At 51.9% G+C, this 18395-nt stretch overlaps 2 protein-coding genes across 2 annotated transcripts in view; both read right to left on the bottom strand.

Annotated features, from left to right (window-relative positions):
* Positions 1-598: 598 nt before the first annotated feature.
* INSM1 (INSM transcriptional repressor 1) lies at positions 599-1974 on the bottom strand. Its single transcript, XM_068414198.1, is given in 2 exon segments — positions 599-1903; positions 1906-1974. Coding segments are annotated over 2 exon segments (1374 nt in total).
* Positions 1975-3920: 1946 nt separating this feature from the next.
* CFAP61 (cilia and flagella associated protein 61) overlaps positions 3921-18395 on the bottom strand; it is a 99734-nt gene continuing 85259 nt past the window's right edge. The window contains 2 exon segments of the mRNA XM_068416302.1: positions 3921-4160; positions 6689-6779. Coding sequence (XP_068272403.1) covers positions 3921-4160; positions 6689-6779 — 331 coding nt within the window.

Raw genomic sequence — 18395 nt, 5'->3', positions numbered from 1 at the left:
AGATCGTGCGTTATTCTAGGTATAAAAGTTAAAACCTTTTTAGCAGATCCCTTTAGAAAAAAAAAGATCTTCTAAAATGCACAGTGAAATGGCAGGCGGGGGAGACAAAAAAAGCGCGTTAGAATATCGGCGATCAAATAATATCCATCTTCATAATTAATATAAATAAATAACGAATAAATAACATAATTACTCAAACCAACATATACAGATAGTCAACTCATGAGCTACCTTAGCAAGGGCGAAACGAACAAGAACAGAAAGTTGGCGTGTCACAGTTAAGGCAGTTTCTACAGCATTTTCTGGAGACCATCAACAGCAGAGTCAAGGCATTTGTGGCTACACTAAGGGAAATTCTCGCTTCTCCTCAAGCGGTTTGATCCGTTCACATTTATAAAAACCGAAACGAACGAACAACCGAAAAAAAATAAAAATAAAAATAAAAGAGAGAGACCCCGGAAAGGTAAGTGTAAAGCCAGATTCCAGCAGTTCACAAGCCGTATTAAAGCTAATGGTGTGGCGAGCCCCCCGCGCAGCCCGCGGACGCGCTCGGCCCCGGTGCCGGTGCCGGTGGCGGCCCCGGGAAGGCACGGCGGCTCTAGCAGGCGGGGCGCAGCGGCACCTGGAGCAGGATGACCTGCCTGTTCTCGGACGGGTGGCACTTGTTGATGTGCCGGGTGAGGCCGGGCGAGCTGTAGAAGGTGGCCGGGCAGTACTTGCAGGGGAAGACCTGGGCGGCGTGCAGCAGGCGGAGGTGCCGCTCCTGGCTGCTCTTGCTGGGGAAGGTCTCCCCGCAGACGGGGCAGAGGCGGCACTCGGCGGGCGGCGGCGCGGGCGGCTCCTCGGCGGCGGGCTCCGGGGCCGGGTGGCCCAGCAGGTGCTTGCGCAGGTAGGCCTGCCGGCGGAACCGCTTGGCGCAGCGCGGGCACTCGAAGAGCCCCTCCTCGGAGCCCGCCTCCGAGGCGCCGCCGGGGCTCGGCGTGTCCCGCTCGCTGCCGCTGCCCGGCTCCTTGGGCGGCTCCTCCGCCGGCGCCCTGCCCGCCTCGGGGCCGCCCTTGGCGGCGGGCGGGCGCGGCTTGTGCCAGCGGCGGTGGGAGGCGAGGTTGGCGGGGCAGGAGAAGACCTTGTCGCACTCGGGGCAGCGGTACTCCACGCGGACGATGCGGGAGCAGCGGTGCTGCGCCAGCGCGAAGGGGTCCCCGTACTCCTCCTTGCAGAGCTGGCAGATGAACTCGCCCAGCGGGCGGGCGCAGCCGCCCCGCGCCTTGGCCGGCGCCTCCACCGGGCCCTCCTTGATGCGCAGCCCCAGCACGGGCGACGTGGTCACCTCGTCCTCGAAGGTCAGCTTGCGGATCGCCTTCGCCTTCTTGCCCGACGGGGCCTTCTGCCGACCGGGCTCCGCGGCGCCCGGCGGGCGCTTGGCGGGCGGCGGGCGGCCCGCGGCGGGCGGCGCGGCCGGGGCGGGGGCTCCGCCGGGGCCGGCGGGCGGCTCGGCGTGGCCGCCGGCGGCCCAGAGCTTGAGCTCGGCCGGGGCGAGGAGGAGCGGGTCCGTGGCGCCGGGCACGGCCGGGGCGGGGAAGGACTCGGCCGAGACGGGCGAGCCCAGGCTGAAGCCGCGCTCCAGGTACTTGTCCCTGCTGACGGGCCGCGTGGGGCTGTACAGCGCCTGCACGGCGGCATCGGGCGTCCCGAAGGGCACCGGCGGCGGCGGCGAGTCCCGCGGCGGCGGCGGCAGGGCGGCGGGGCAGGCGGGCGGCGGGGCGGCGCCGGCGGGGAGCGGCGGGCCGGCGGCGGCCTCGCGGCAGCAGCGCGCCCGGTAGGAGGCGGGGGGCGGCCGCCGGCTGCGCTTCACCAGGAAGCCCCGCGGCATCTTCGCGCCGCCTCCGCGCCGGCGGCGGCCGCGGCAGCAGCGCACGCTCCCGGCTCTGCCCGCCGCGCCGCCGCCGCCGCCGCCTTTAAGCGGGCCGGGGCCATTGTTCGGGCCGGCGGCGGCGGGACGGGCCAATCAGCGGCGCCGCGGCGGGCGGCGGCGGCGGGCGGAGCGGGTGCACCTGAGCCCCCGGCGGCGGCACACGCCCGGCCCCGCCTCCCGCACGCCCCGCGCCCCGCGCCGCCCGGCACGCGCGGGCCTTTGTGTGCCGCCCCGCGGCGGGCGCCGCCTCCCGCCGGGGCCGGGGCCGGGGCCGGGGCCGGGATGGCGAGCGCCGAGCGGGGACGGGCGGCAGCTCCGCGCCCCGCGCTCTCGGTTGTCCCCTCCCTTGCTCGAAGCCGGGACGCGCTCGGCGGCGGCAGCACGGCCCGAGGGACGCCCGGCACCGAGCGGGCGGAGGGCTGTCGGCGGGGGCAAGGCCGGCGCTGGGGGCGCGGGGAGAAGGAAACTTGGCGCAGGAGGAGGAGAAAGTCGCTTTCGTGGCGGCCGCGGGGGGAGGCTGCCCGGCGGAGCGCCCCGCCGCCGAGACGGTGCCGGTGCGGCCCGTGGGCGCGGCGGTGGGTTTTGTCCGCCGCCGGCATCGGATGCCCAGTGAAGGGTCCGATCAGGCGGGGAAGAATAAAGCACGGGCGTGCGGCCGCCGTCCCGAGCCCTAACCCCGCCGAGGGCCGCGGCGGCCAGCCTGAGCGAGCGGGGACGCGTGCGGGGGGCGGCCGGGCCGGGCAGCGCCACGGCCACCTGCCCGCGGGAGCCCCGCAGCGGCCCCGGCAACGCCGCGCTCCGCGGCCCGGCGGTAACCTGTTACGCGGTGCGCCCTCCGCCCGGTCCGCTGCCGCGGAGCCGCCCCCGCCGCGGGCACCGGGTCCCGCAGCGCCTCCGCCCCCTCCCTGTCCAGCGGCACCCCAGAGCTCGGGCTGGCTCCCCGGCACAGCCGCGGGGACGGGGCTGGGGACGGCGGCGGCACGGCTCTCGGGTTTCCGTCGGAGACGGTACGCGGTCGGTGCCAGGCGACGCAGCCGACATGTGGGGACACCCCCGCTCCCCACTGCCCCGCGTCCGCAGCAGGGTGTGAAAGCGAACACCCGCCCGCCCGGGCGGGCACCGCCGCGGACGGACCCGCCGAGACGCCGCGGACGCGCCCGGGGCTGCCCCGGGCCGGCCGGTCCCCGGCAGGTGCAGCCGCCGGCGCCCGGAGCCGCTGCGGGGCGAGCACCGGGCCGCGGCCCCGCTCCCCCTTAACCCTTTGTCTGCGGCCCCAGCCCGCCCCACGTCCCACGCGGGCCTTTGCGCGGGGAGCTCCGCGCTGCTCCGCGCGTCGCAGGTGGTGGCAGGGCGCGGGGGGGTGTAGGGGGCCGCCCCCCGGTGCGAGCAGCCGGCCGGCCCCCGGGGCGCGTGCGGGCAGCGCCTCCCCCCCCCCCCCCGCCCCCGCGGGCCTTTGTGGGGGGCGGCGGGGCACGCGGGCGGCACGCGAGCGAGCGGCGGCCCCCCCGCGGCCCCCCCGCCGCCTTTGTGCGCCTCATTAGCATAAAGCTGCGCGGGCCTCGCGGCGGGCGGCACAAAGGCGTGCGGGGAGCCCGGGGCGCGGGGGGGGGGGGGAGCCCGGCACCGGGGGCCGCCGCTCCCCCGGGCACCCCGTCAGCGGGCCGGGCCGCGGGGGAAGGGGGGGGTGTGGGGCCGCCCTGCCCGTGCGGCCCCCCCGCCCGCCCGGTGGGACAGGCGTGCGGCGGGGCGGGGCGGCCCGCTGGGCATTAGCATACAGCTGCGGGCCCGCCGGGCACGCGCCGCCGCCCCCCCGCCGGGGCTGCGCACCGAAACACCCCCCCCCCTCCTCGGGGCTGCACACCGAGACCCCCCTTGCCCCGTCGGGGCTGCACACCGAGACCCCCCCTTGCCCCGTCGGGGCTGCACACCGAGACTCCCCCATCCCCGGGGGCTGCACACCGAGACCCCCGTTGCCCCGTCGGGGCTGCACACTGAGCCCCCCCCCCGTTCACCCCGGCGCGGCTTTACCGAAGCGGGGGGGGGCTCTGCCGCGCGGAACCGGCGCTGCCGTCTCACCTGCAGTCGGCGGGGGTCCGGCGCCGGTGGGTGCGGCCGGGGCGTACATGGGCAGGTGGGCGCGGTGGCGGCGCAGGTAGCGGAGGACGGGCTCCCGCAGCGGCGGCGGGACGGGGCTCTGCTCGTCGGGGTCCTCCGGGGGCGGCTCGGTGGCGGCAGGCGGCCCGGGCACCTGCAAGGCAGAGCCGTCAGCCGGCCGTCCCGGCGGCGCCCCGGGGAGGGTGCTCGCAGGGGGACGCACCCCGGAGGCGTTGAGTGTAAACGTGCCGGGGGCGAGGGTCGCGGCACCCCACGCCCCTGGGAAGGCAGCGGGCACGGCCACCCGAGAGCGCGGGGACCGGGGCCAGGGGGCTAGCGTCGCTCGGCTGCGTGCCCCTCCAAACGGACCCGCGCCTGGCTGCGTGAGCGGCCACGCACGCAAGGTTGGGTGGTACCGAGCAGAGGTGTGCGTGTGCCAGCGCCTGCGGCCAGGCCCGGCCCTGTCCGAGAGGTTCCTAGCGCTCACCAGAGGAAAATCCCCCCCAATACGAAGCGAGTTGCTGCTTTTAACTGACTGCTCCGAGCAGCCCCAGCTGCAGTCTGAAAATCAGACCACTATTTCCCATGGAGGACAAGTGCCTTTTCCAGAAGATCTCGCGCTGCACACGTGTGCCCTCCGTTTGCTCTAATACTCCGACAGCTGATGTAGGTGCGCAAACCAGCGCTGCCATCTGCGTGTTTGCATAGCTGGAGCTCTGCATCGTGAAATAAACACGTGTGTGATCCCGCCAACGGGTAAACGCTCCCCGCGCCCTCGCTCGGCTTCCAGCGACGGGCAAGAGCGTCCGGCGCGAGTCGTGCGTACATCAGTGCATGGGGTGACAATTTCAATGCACAGGCTAAAAACATCGTCCCAGCCCCAGCTGTAGCTGCCTTTTCTATGCATATATTACTTACTCCTAGCAAGCATTTCCATAAATACCATCCCTAAATGCATGAGACCTATTTCCAGTTTCTGTGGAAACTGTAACCAGAAATGTCTGACTGTGTATTCACACTCACAGTTCTTCAGCGTCTCTTTCTAAGGTGTGTTTTTCCCTCACTGTTACATTTCGTTACTAGTTTATCTGCAGGCTGAAGCGAGCTGGGATATGAGCAACAAGAAGCAAAGGCAGGAGCTCTCGTGCTCCATACAGATACACAGCCAGTCCCAAGGCACTTAAGATATATTCCCTAAGAGCACGGTACCTACTGTGTGCTGGCACCATCCTAGAAGGGACACCCAAGGAAAACACAGAAATGTGACATTTAGCAATAACAGTTAAAATCACCGTGAAGAAAAATAAAATAAGAATACAAGAAGAAGAATTTGCATTCTGATGGAGGTAGTAACCTATGTTCTTGTAAGCAATTCTCACTCACAGAGGTGCTTTCAGTCCGTTCAGTGAGACTATTCTGTGTGTCAGGACTACGGCAACAGGAAAAGGGTAAGGCAGGTCTGTAACTCGTAGGACACCAATTCCCCTCTCTCTAAAGCTGTTCACACCTGCAGCACGCGAAATGTGGTTGAATGAGAGCAAGAAAAACACTTCTCCTCAGGCCTCCCATTCTGCACAGAGTTTCATTTTGTGTTCCTTTATAGGTGTCTTCCCAGAGAATCTACAATAAAGCGGCACTGAGGCACTTTCTGTATCATGACAATAGGAGGAAAATTGCACGTAGCCCTTCGGGAGGAGGCGGGGGTCGAGCGCGCGTGGCTGCAGCTGGGACACACGACAGCGCGCCAGTTTGGGCCATGGCAATGGGCGGGCTACGGGCTACGCTTCGTCCCTGCCTTTTGTCACCCTGCCTCCATTTGCAGTCGATTCCGTTTGTTCTCTACACAGTTAAAAACTGTGAGCAAATACTTAAAAAATACTGCCATCGCAGGGGATTTCACTGCGTAAAGCAAGAGCAGCCCGAGGAGAGAGAGGGGAAATTGGTCCCAATAGTGGGTGGGAAGTACCGACATCCAGACTGCAAATTACGCTTGAAATCAGCCAGAAATTCATCAGGGGGTGGGGGAAGCAGCTCTGGGGGTTGTTGGAAGTCTGCAGCTAGCAGTTCTTTTCATGGGGTGCAACGGCTCTGGGTTTGGAGCAGGCAGAGTTACAGGCTGCTGAGACTCTATGCCTCTGTCTGTGGTACCAAGGCCAAAGCTGGAAACAGCATTAGCAAACATTTTAATTTCATCCTTATTCAGGAAATCCACTTATCACTGAAAAAGCCGGTTGCTTTTTCAGCTACAAAAGCCGTTCCCCGTGGGTAGATACTGAAAAATCTACTTCTCATAGGCTCAGCTGAGACAGGTTTAGGATGGCCTGTACTGTATTCTTATTAGGAAACATTAATAAAAAAAAGGGATAACTGAACAAAATAAGCCTCCAGATTCTGCTGCGTAGTTGTACTAAACTGCACCTATAACGCAAAAATGCTGTGAGGGAAAACAAAGCAACCTGAAGTTCTACTGGCAGATTTGAAAATACGCCCAAATAACAAAACTGAACAACGAGCTGTCCTTGGTGAACCCCCCGTGAGGTACAGGACCTGCTCAGGTTTCCCAGGGGAAAGAGCTAAACAGAAACGTAAAGCTTTAGGAGAAAGATGGGGGAAGAAACCGAAGTGAACAACACTCACAAATTACCTCAATAATAAAATGCACTGGCCAGTCATTTTTCTTACCTGTTCCGAGATCAGGATTTGGCGCAGTTCCTTCTTGAGATCGATAAACCGATCGTGATAGATGGCCATGGACCAAGGTTCCCTGAAGTAGCTGGTTAAAAAAGAAGAAATTTAGTTATCCTGTGAACCTCTCATTAACCACTAATAAAGTATTTACCTGCTTTTTTGCCTTTATAAATTACAGTTCTGGGCCCATCATGATCGTTTGTTCATAAAATGCCTCCTGTAACAGCATGGTCAATCAATTCTTTTAATGGATGTTCCTGATGTACAGCCAGCTTCAGTAATTACATTTAAAGTGGCTTAATTCAGAGCTGTGGCAAGACCCAGTGAAGAATCCTGATTTTATCAGAATTTAAAAGCCCGAAGACCTGTAAAGAACGGTGTCTCCATTATCTGTCCTCATTTGAGAAAAGCAGATTGCAGGATTAACTGAGCCGCTGCATAAACAAATTAAATTTGTGTAGACAATGACACAAATGTTGTTCATCATTAAGGTTTCTGGATTAATAAAGGCCAGAAAAACAGGCCACCACGGAGCTGCAATATGGTCTTTGCACTAGTACACCGAAGCTAAATTGAACCTATTCTACGAGGAAGCTCTTGTAACTTTTTCTTTCAGTGACAGCATTCATGACAGCATTCTTCTGTGCAAAAGGAGTGAAGGGATGGAGAGGACGTGACTCCATGTAGAACCTCAAGGCTGTAAGTGTAACTAGAGGCAGCCAGATTACAAAGGTGGGATTTATTTCTCTTTCCTCCATAATGAAAAATAATTTTACAGCTTCAGTGAGATGCTCGGTGTGTGCCTCTCGTTAATGCTAACTGGAGTCAGGAGGCGCACCGCGTCCGTCCCGGTGCCGACCGAGCAGACGTCGGCAGGGGCACCCGGCAGGGTGTACGATGGGTGCACTCCCAGGATGGCAGTGGCGTGCGTGGCACCGCTGGCGGGAGCGCGCGGACGCCGCCGCTCGGTCCAGCTGCGTGGTCTTTAAAGGACCGTCTGGATAAAGCAACTGAAAAGGTGCTACACGAGTTTAATAATTCTGTTCATTCGGATGTGAAGTGTTAGAAAACATGAGCTCAGCTTTAACTACCTTTAGTTAAGTGATTATACACCTATAAGGTGTGCGGAGAGCTAGAGAACAGGATATCCCCCAAATATTTTAAACCCCACACAATACAAACCTTTAACTCCATGTTGATATTAGATAGCAAAGCAGGGAAAAGGGGGGTGTTATACAATAATACATTAAGGTAATTAAAGACACTATTTTTACTGATACGCCTTGCTAAAAGCCGTGTTCCACTGGCCAAACATTTTGTTTTCAAGCTGGCATCTTAATTTTAATTCTAACCCTGATAAAGTGATTTCATCTCTTCATTGAGGCACATCTTCCAACGGCTTTACCTTGGTTAAGTTGTTCACCTGCCTCACTGGGGTGCTGCATTGAATGATGTTTATAAAATATTTCAGGGATGATACATATTACTGCTACTGCCACCAGCTCACTCCATAACTGTGTTTTTAACTGTTCCTGTCAGTATTCACAGATTTGGAGCTCAAAATCTGAAATGTGTCACCCAGTTTGCCATATTTGATGCAAATAAAATGCCCTTTTTTGGGGAATGGAGAATGTCTTGTCTGTATTTTCTAGACAGGCTGCCAAGAGGAGCTACCAGTAAACAACATTTACTCCCAGATTCCCTTTACTTCCCTTCACCTGAAGAAATGTAACCACCAAAGGCAATTTAAAGATATGTTTCACAGAAACAATCCACTTTCTTTGCTGGCTCTGCGTTTTTATCTATTTATCTTTTCAGTTAGCACCACCTTTCTAAAGGGGCACACGGTGCTTCCGAGAAAGCAGACCCACATATGGCAGCTAAAGGGAAGTTTAATAATGAAACAACCCATTTGAAGCCAAACCAACAAGTTGACTTTCTGAGGCTCATTCTCAATTTTATTACCACTTCAGCAGCAGTCCCTCAGGGCAAGCTGTAGAAGCCTTGGAAAGTATAATGCTCTTCAGTGCACCAGATGAAGCTGGCATGCTACCAAGAGAGGCTCAAAGGCTCCTCAACCATCATGAGAACGGCATCTGCCACATGTGTTTGCACCGTTTAGTCTTTCATAACCTGCCAGAGCGATCAGGCTAAATATGTACGAGATGACAACGTTTGCCAGGAGCGTAACGGGCTTGCAGGCTTGGTCCCTTCCTAGTGGGGATCCCCTGCCGGCAGGCGTCTGCATCGACAGAAGCTACCAGGGGAAGGCGTTTGTGACGAGGTGGGATGAAATGGTCTCCTTTGGAAGACAATAAGCCACATCCTTTTTGTTGCTAGGAAGCTGGTCTCGCCTTTCATTGACAAACAGTATTTAAAGTCTGTTCTGCCTCATTTGTGATGTGTAGCCTGCATTAGATGAAAGGGAAGAAGGAGGGAAATATTTTGTGCCATCCTGTACAAAAGACGTGGAATCCTTCCCTCCTCAAGGGATAGCTCAGTAAATAAAATGGGCAAAGCTGGCCACTGCTAGCCAGCAGAACTGGAGTATGCATGCACATGGCTTTCCGTCTGAGAGCTGTCTGTATTTATTCTCCATTCCCTTTGCAACTACACACCACTCTTGGAGAACAAGCCCTCTGCACCCATGAAAGCTAATTCTGAAACTGCCGTACGTCTGCCGTGTGTCCTGGCACTGCAAAGCCGAGACAGCACGGACCCGACACCGGCCTCTGGCAGCCCTTCTGCCATCCAAGGCAGGTCTAATGGCACGAGATCTACCACTGACAGCAAGGTGTTAAAGCCAGAAAATCTTAAAAATTGAATGAAAACCCTTCAGAATAACACACACAGTTCATACAACAGAACAAAAAGCAAGATATAAAGTTAAAAAAGATAATCAATAATTGAAGTTTTTCTAAATAATTTTAAATCCCATGTCAAGAAAGTGATGGCAGAAAGGTGCAGACCAGCTCTGTAGAGTGAGCTTATCTACTCTGGTACACCTAATCTTTGCTCATTGGCAAGCTTGGCATAACTGTACTACTCACACAGACCAGTTTTACCACAATGTTTTCCAAACTCCTGCAAGCTGGGCTTCCCTTCCTGAAAATGGAGCAAGGCAAGGCCTGAATGATTTCCACTTAGATCACTAAAGATGGGCTTCTGAGGACCATTGTCAGTTTTGTCTTAATATATTTCATATTGGGTGCTTTGCTTGGAAAAATCTCAGCTGGAATCCTCTCAAAAAAAAATAATCACTGGTGGAAAGACAAACTGAAAGCAGTGATATGAATGTATCCAACATGGCAAAAAAAACAGAAACCAATGTTTAAAAAAGGTTTGATTTTCTCATTCCTCTTAATGTGAAGTAAATCTCATTATTACAGCCTGAAAAACAGTGGGTTTCTTTTTAATATGAGGATTGTAATATGTTTTTAATTACTTCCATTCCTTTTCCACGGGCCTGATGACAGTGAAGATAACCGGTGTCACCGCAGACAGGCCCGTGGGCACACCTTACGCACGGGGAACGCAGACCTGATGGCTCATTAGGCTATGTGGAATAATCCCTCCACAGGTCACTGGCACGCCATGGACTACAGCTTTTGAGGACGCCACGTCAATCAGCGTTCTTTTGCTACTCGGAGCTTTTATGGAAACAATAACAAAGCCAAATGCAGCCCCTTGCATCCCTGCTATCCCCACTCTTTCACTGAGACACAAACCCAGAGGAAACAGCCAAGTTCAGAAACTCAGACACTCTATGAAGTGGTTTGAATATGTCTGCAAACGTCGTTAAATGTCTCTAAATAATCATCAATACAGATCTCTTGACATGCCATTCATTTCTTCCCAAAGCAGTCGATACTTCACCAGTGACCTGCCTCACGTCCCATTAAACTCAGTGGGCCCCTGGTCAGAGCTGTATCTGCCACCACCCAGCACTGTAAGCGAGGCAGAGCAGCACACACTATTTGTAGTACACAATATAAGGCAGAGTCACTGATACACTTAATCTCCTGTTAACCTGTACGTACTGTAGAGCCTCCTTTCCTCTCTGTAGCTTCCCACACTGAGCACAACACGGTGAATTTTCAAGCTGGATGTCCATTTTTCTGGGTTTAAATTTCTTTTAAGAAGAAATGTAATGCTTGAAATGCAGAATCTCCAGACACTATCAGTGACATCTGGAAGATTCTCTGACAGTTCTCAAACACTCAGACCTCAGAACAAAGTCATTCCTCAGCACGTTTCGTTTCTTTACAACTTCGGTGCCTTTGGCAGTCTGTGGAAGCTGAGTTTCTCGGTGGTGCTTTTGGCACACGGTGGGAAAAGCTACCCCAGTGCTGGTGTGCTTTTGCTGCAGCGTGTCCTTCTAGTCAGCAGGAAGGTGGCCACTGCTGTTTTGAACCCCATGAACCAAACCAGACGGCCAACCACAAGAAATTGAAGCAGCTGGGCACCTGACAGGGGCTCCAGGCTAACACAGCTACGCCAGGCGTGCCTGCGAAGAGCAGGAGAGGAAGGTACTGCGGTGGGCTGGGATGCAGTGCAATTTTAATTGCCAGGTAATTCTGACGTTACTTCCCAAACAGCCTGCAGACACACAAAACCTTTTCTCCAACACAAGTGCACGTAAGAAGAAATGTCCCATCTTGCCAGGAAAAGAGAAGATGCGTTGTTTTGGGGACAATATATGGATGTTTTGAAGACTCTTAATTACAAACATACTGTGATTCCAGTAAAAGATATAGAATATTTCCAGATATACCTTGCATAGCTGGACCAGGAATCATAAAGTGTAAATTTAACTGCTGATAATAAAGACAATATAAATAAAACCATGGATACTTAGTTTCCTGCTAAGTATCAGCTGCCCAATAATTTTGAAAGACAGCTTGTTTATGTAGGTAAAAAGCAGGACTGATTCGTACAAAATCCAGTAAAGCACCACCTGAAAGCATTGTTCTTAATCACAAAGAACGTAACGTGTTCCCTGGTTTGCAGTTTCTTAAAATTCACTTACAACTGCTGAACAATCAAGCGAATGTCGAACCAACAGCATGGGGACAAGAGAGCCATTTAGCTCCTTGCTCTGCAGTCGTGCTCACTGAACACCTGTTTGTCCGTGCGTTTTAGTCACTCCTGTTAAATTCATTAATCTAGGACTCACCGTTACTGCTCTGACCCAGCGATTAGTGAAATCAGTAGTCTGATGGACAATGAACCTGTGATTTACTTTATTGGGCAGATATATGAAATGATGATGGTGGTCACTAATTTACAGGCTGACATTTCTTTTGTACTTTCCGAGAGGTAAATCCTAGCAAGGGAGCCTGTGCTTTTCAACACCTTGAACAGAACTGTGACCAAACCCGCCATGTCTTGTTTGGCAGACAACCCCTTTCAAACCTGTGGTTTGCAAACCCCTTTTTCTGTAGCTGCAATAGCAAAACGTAGCGCAGTGCAACTAATCCTGTGGTTCTGGCTCAAGAAAAATGGCCAGTGAATCATTCAGTGGTCAGTGGCTCATTCTCACTGAACTGCTCTTTAAACTTTCTGATCTCTGTGCTCTTTGATATAAAAACATCGCTGCCTGCTCTTTTTGTGAGAAAATTATGGCTGACCCTGAAGGAAGGTTTATTGCATTTTTTCACATGGTACAATTTCACACGCAATGTATTATGAAAAACAATTAAAAGGAAATTAAATCTGACTCACAAAATCAACAAATATGCTGTGTGCAGTGGTATGATTGCTCTTCTGCAATTACTTGTTTATGAATTCAGAGTTCAGTCATTCATAATGGTTTGCATAATTATTAATATGAATCAGCACAGTTCACCTGCAAATTAACGTGGTAAGATTCAGCTGACCAGCCTTTACTTACTGATTTGGACATGGGGTTTCTTAGTAACGTAGCTCTTCATTAGCAAGTTAGCTGCTCCTTAACAACTACATTAAACATAGAAATCTACAGCCACCTAACGGAGTCTACCCTTTATATTGATTGGCTGTGTAAGTACAGCCTTACCAGTGCACCTTGGGGTTAGCATTTAATTCTGGCAGGGAAAAAGCTGTTAGTGCTTCGATATCCCTTCACGTATTCCTCCTTCCTTACCCTGTCTCTCTCTTCATAAACAGCACACAAATTTTCCCCTAATTAGGCTGTAAAGGGTACTGAGTAGCATTAGTCCCTCTCAGCCATGCTCACTACCTGCCACATTTCCTTTCTGTTTTTTTTCATCCCTGGAGAAAACAAGTCTCACCGCCTGCACGATGAACAAAAGCCTAAGGTGGAATCCCTTAAATGTAATCACGGCGCGCTAATGGTGTGGGACCCGGCGAATTCCAGACAGCAGCATTCGAGTATTTCTCTTAATGAACAATCACTCTTCATTTTTGAAAGTCTGGTTTAAAAACAGCCTTTCCATGTAGCATGCATTTCATGTTCAAATAATAGCTGATTATCCAGGCTACAACCAATACTTTTATATCTTTACCTAGTCCTTTTAAAAATAATACTGAAAACATCAAATGCTCTTATTTTTCATAATTTATGTGTTATATTGTGAGATTTGTTTGAGTTGCATCAATAAACAATTCAGTTTCTGCCTAAACTCATTAAATGACACTGATTAATAAATCCCTTTTAGCCTAATGCAAACAGCACTATGATCAGCAAAATCTGAATGTGCAAGTGTTACCCCTCAAAAGAGGAAGCAGGAGTTGGCTTACTGCTTCTCAACGCACATCCAGGAATTACTTGGTGCCTTTTTACTCCTCCCACAATCACAGGCAACAAACAAAAAAAAAACCCTCTTCTGAGAATCCATCCTGTTGTTTTCTTCTATTTTTTAAGGAAAGACAGTCCTTATTTTAGCTGAATTAATGCAGGGTGTGAGGGCATTGGCAGCAGTTCAGCACCTATCTAGAACTATTTTACCTTTTGAATCTCAAAGGGTCTGTCCACATTAGCAAGCGGTTCAGCCCAGCAGAAGTGGACTTGAGATCCTCCCTAGATGTGTTTCAGGGTTTTATTCTGATTGTTCTCACTTTGGACCAGCTGTAGTCTGGTCCCACAGACAGAACACCAGTGTGCAGCTGGGGATGCTCCTGTGGCGTGTCTTGCAGTTTAACTTCTCTAAACTATATCCAGCCTGTGTGCACCAGGATGGCTCCATGATGCAAACTGAAGCACAGTAAGTACAGGTGACAAAAAGCACATTTCTGGTAAGAACTAGATATAAACACAACATAAACAGAGCACTTAGTACTCTGTGTTGTTCAAAACACTTTGATTACTACACCATGCGTTAGTCTATCAGCATGCTTTACAAACTGTTAAATACCAGACGTGCTTAACACACAGCATCTTACTAACACCATCACATGGAGAGTAAACTTGGTGAATAGGTAGGGAAGAAATGTGAGAAGGGGATGGCTGAGCAACACCACATTTCAGGAGGTGCCTTTTAGGAGCTGATGGGCATAATGATGTTGCCTCTGACAGGACTCCATCGCTGTCAGCCCACATCTGTGCCTTTCCTCCAGCGATGCTGCACTTGCTGTCGTGCAACAGTGGTACTCCTTTGCCCCGTCATCAATTAACTGCCACGTTAATGTGATGCAACCAGCACCTTCTGCAGGTCATGACTGAAAACAAGTTTATCATTAATACAGTAATACAAAGTCCCAAGGAAAAAACCACTCGCACCTAATTGGATAAATAAGCTACTTAAGTAATTTAGAAACTAGTGGATCAGATTTTTATGTATTATATTAGTAGATTTGGTTTTCATTAATGCCAAATGAAGCCTATCTATCTCATATTAAAGGCATGATGCCAGTGAGCATCCATTTGGTTGCCAAGTATCAGGAGACCCCTCTAATTATCCGTTTTGTACTTAAGATGCAGGAGAGGGAGATTCCACCGCTCCGTGGACACGTTCCATAACTTGGCAACTGCCTCACCGTTGCCTTCATCTCAGGAGAATACAAAAGGGTGTAACTAGCTGGTTACATTCCTCCTTCGTGAAGCAGCGTGGAGCACTGATGACCATTGACAAATCTATAAGCTTAAAAATAAAAAATATTTCGGAGCTCTCTCCCCACCCCCCCTTTTATCTGCTGCTATGGCAATGGAAAGGATTTGAAGGCTTTCAAGCGAGCACCGGAGACCTCTGCGGGAAGGGAAGGAGTGTGGTACAGGGGACACTTCATATGAAACCTGCTGGAATTTGCTTTCTCTTTCCTTCAAGAGAAGTCTTCCCTGTTAGGAAGAGCCTTGCTCTTGGGTGCTCAAATTCCAGCTGAGCCTTTCTGAGCTGCAGCCTTATGGGAAATGAATATAAATTGCAGAAACTCCTGCCTGAAGTGAATTCCAAATCCAGGGAGCAATGCTGCTAAATTTCCAGGTGACAAAGAAGGTTTGTATACAAAATCTTCAGCTGTAGGATACCGTGTCTTTGGTCCCTAAGGTTTTGCCTGCCCTGACATTGGACAGCTGCATTGTAGGACCTCTCTGCTCAGGAACGTAACGGCTGAAGGCCCAGGAGGAGTGAGCACACCTACCATGGCGGTGTGGGGCAGATGGGAGGGTGACCATCGCTGGTGGCAATGGGGCCTTTTTCTTGTAGCACAATGACAAGTGAGGACCAGACTTTCCTGGTCAGGAAATATTGCCTGTGCAAGGCCCTGACAATTTGCCCAGTAGACCCTGGCATCCTCTGAAACAGTCAGAGGGATGGAGTGCATCCCACTGGTGCAGTCAGAAGAGACAGCTGTCTGACTGGATGTGGTCATCTTCTGGCTTAGCAGCCTGTTTCCTCAGCTGTTGTTTGCAGAGGCAGAAACAAAAACATTGGCTCTTAAATTCACGTTTAGCTAAGTAATGAACTGAGCCCACTCGGACGCTACTCTGAATTAAGCTGGAGTGCCTAACACCTATGAGAATCAGGCCCAAATATGGCTGCAGAAGCTTAGCTACAGGCAATTATTTTTGAAAAAGACTAATAACTGCTTGCTAGGCTGATAAATCTGTGAACTTAAGGTCTTACAGGGCAGCAGTCTGAATACCCGCATCGGTATTAGTGTGACTGGGAGCATCACACTGTTGGCCTTGCAAATCTAGGGGCTGAGGGGCTTCCTTCCCCAGCACGGGACTAGGCTGGGACAGCAGCCACAGGTGGACCCCTCTGACCTGCACCTGGTCATGCCCACCACCCTGCTGGGCTTCCTCACCGAGTACAGGTACTGTAGGCGAAGGGTGGAGGAGAGAGAAGTGATTTCAATCTTTCCTTTGGTTGTGGGTCAAGTCCTGCAGCTTTTAATCACGTTGAACTCATACTGAAATCCAGGGAACTTTTCTCTCATCAAAAGGAAATGTTATTTACCTCATTATTACCCTTAGCCGCAGCTCCACGCGCACAGCCGGGAGGGGTGACCTCTTGAAGTCAGCTCAATCCTGCGGGCCTGTTGTTAATGCTAATTTGAAAGTGGCACTGGCACATTATGGTCAGGAAATCTGGTATCGTGGGGTTAACTTTCAGCCCTTACACCGAACGCAAATCAGTGAGGAAATTCATTGCTAGGTGCAGTCTCTAATTATTTAAAAGATAATTTGCATGCTACACAGAAATAAATTAGCTCCCAGGTGACAGCTGTTCCGCTGTGTCCGTTCCTGGAACTAGATGCCATGCTGGGAAATCTAAATGCAGAGCAAAAGATTAAAACATTGTACTTCCTTGCCTTGTAGGAAGGCCCTCCCCAAAACAGAGGCATGAAGAAGGGAGGAGGGGAATGAAGGTTTCAAACCAGCAAGTTCAGAAGCTTAACTAACACACCACAGCATTTCCCCAGTCTACATTTTCTTTTCACTAAGGGCACTTCACATCTTGCTAGAAGATACTGCCAGGGGATGTAAGTGTAATCTGTACTAGTTTAAAAGGATTTTTTTCAAAGTTAAAGAGAGAAATTCAGTCCTAACATCAGGTTGCATTTATACAATCATGTGAGATCATTACAGAGCACGTGAACACCACCCAAAAGTTTTTCTTTTTATCACACACATAGAAATCAACGAATGCATTCTCATATTCCTTGCCAAAAGAAGACCAGACACCACTTTTTATCTGCATAAAAGCCTTGAGACAATCTTCATCTCACAAGAGATGCTAAAACATTTTTCAGTTTAATGATTTTCTAATAGTCTCCTCACGGCTAGGTTTTAACACTGTATATTGTTGTATATTGCACATATATACATGTACGTGGTATATAATGCTGTATGATGCAGAGGTATATGTATTGTATTTATGATATTATATTATATATTATGAGACTGCTATATTGCCAGCCTTTTTCCACTGCCCTACGTCCTCCTGAAAGAAGCAATTTCCTGTGCCAGTTTGCTTTGTGCTAGGGGTTACGTGGAGATCACCAGCAGTTCGCTTCCTCCTTTGACTCCTTTTGCTCTCCTTCGCAGTGTGTTGCTCTTCTGTCTCCCACCTGTTACACTAGCTAGAGAATCCGTCCTCCTCATAGTACAGACATTGTAACAGAAGTATCAAGACTGACGTGAATGGAAATGTGTGTGTGTGTGTGTGAAAGCACAGAATGAAACAAGCGAGCAAGGATTAATGAACAGCGTGTGTTAATTGCTACAGAGCAACATAGGTGATTTCATTCAAATGCCCAAATAGCAAGAAGAGAAGGAACGAACCTATCTAAAGATAAGGTACAAAGAAGATGAGAAACAGGACTGGAGGCAATAAAATAATCAGACAGGAAAAACTGTGCAACTGTAATTCAGGAATTTTGCCGCAGGCTAATGAGAGGTGAGATAAAATAACGAGGCTAAAGATCCCAAACAACATCCATATCTACAGGCTGTAAAAGCCAAGTCCAAAATTAGTTCATCACCACTAATTAAGAAGAGCTTAAGAGATGTGATGAGGACCTGATAAGTGGTGTCCCTCCGTGTGGCACACTAGTGACCGCCTGGCCACGCAGGTCGTGGTGGACGTGAGAGGACCCTGACCTCGCCCAGCTTCGGGCCCTGGTGAGCAAAGACCAGGCGAGGCATGAGCAGCCTTGCAGGAGCTGGCGACTCCCCCAAGGGGTGTATGTGCTGCCATCAGGTAAAGCTGCACTTCTTACTCCCACAGCGTTGACTGGCTGACATCCTGTTAACGCATCGTCACTGGGATCTTCATCTCTCCTGAGATTTCTAAAATCTGTGTGGATGCTTAGAACTTGATCTTGGCTGTAATCCCCCGATCAGCTTGTGCACTGTGTGGGGCTCCTGTCACAGCCACGAGGGCAAGGGAGGTTAATACATTCTTAATTTCTCTCATGAAGAAATAAGCTGTCAGAAATCTATGTGCACAGCTATCAAGAGTCCAGGTAAGTGCAGCTGCGCTGAGGTCCTTGGGCCGGGCTACAGGCCCAACGTGCAGCAACAGAGGGAACAAACGCTGGTTTTGTCAAGGTCAGGGAAATACTGCTACCTGTGCTGCGGGCAGAAATCCCAAAGCAAGGAGATTTATTCTTCCAGATGTTGATACTGGTGTGAAAGTTGCTACTACATATAACAACTGATGCTGTAACCACATCTGGGCAAACAACAAAGGCGAAGTGTCTGGCAACATTTGTGGTTCACAGAGAAGATCAGGTCACAGCTGCGTTTGCATATTGT

The sequence above is a fragment of the Nyctibius grandis genome, chromosome 1 (genome assembly GCF_013368605.1).
Source record: "Nyctibius grandis isolate bNycGra1 chromosome 1, bNycGra1.pri, whole genome shotgun sequence".
Lineage (NCBI taxonomy): Eukaryota > Metazoa > Chordata > Aves > Nyctibiiformes > Nyctibiidae > Nyctibius > Nyctibius grandis.
Note: the sequence above shows the minus strand (reverse complement) of the source record. Positions and strands in the feature narration are given on the sequence as shown.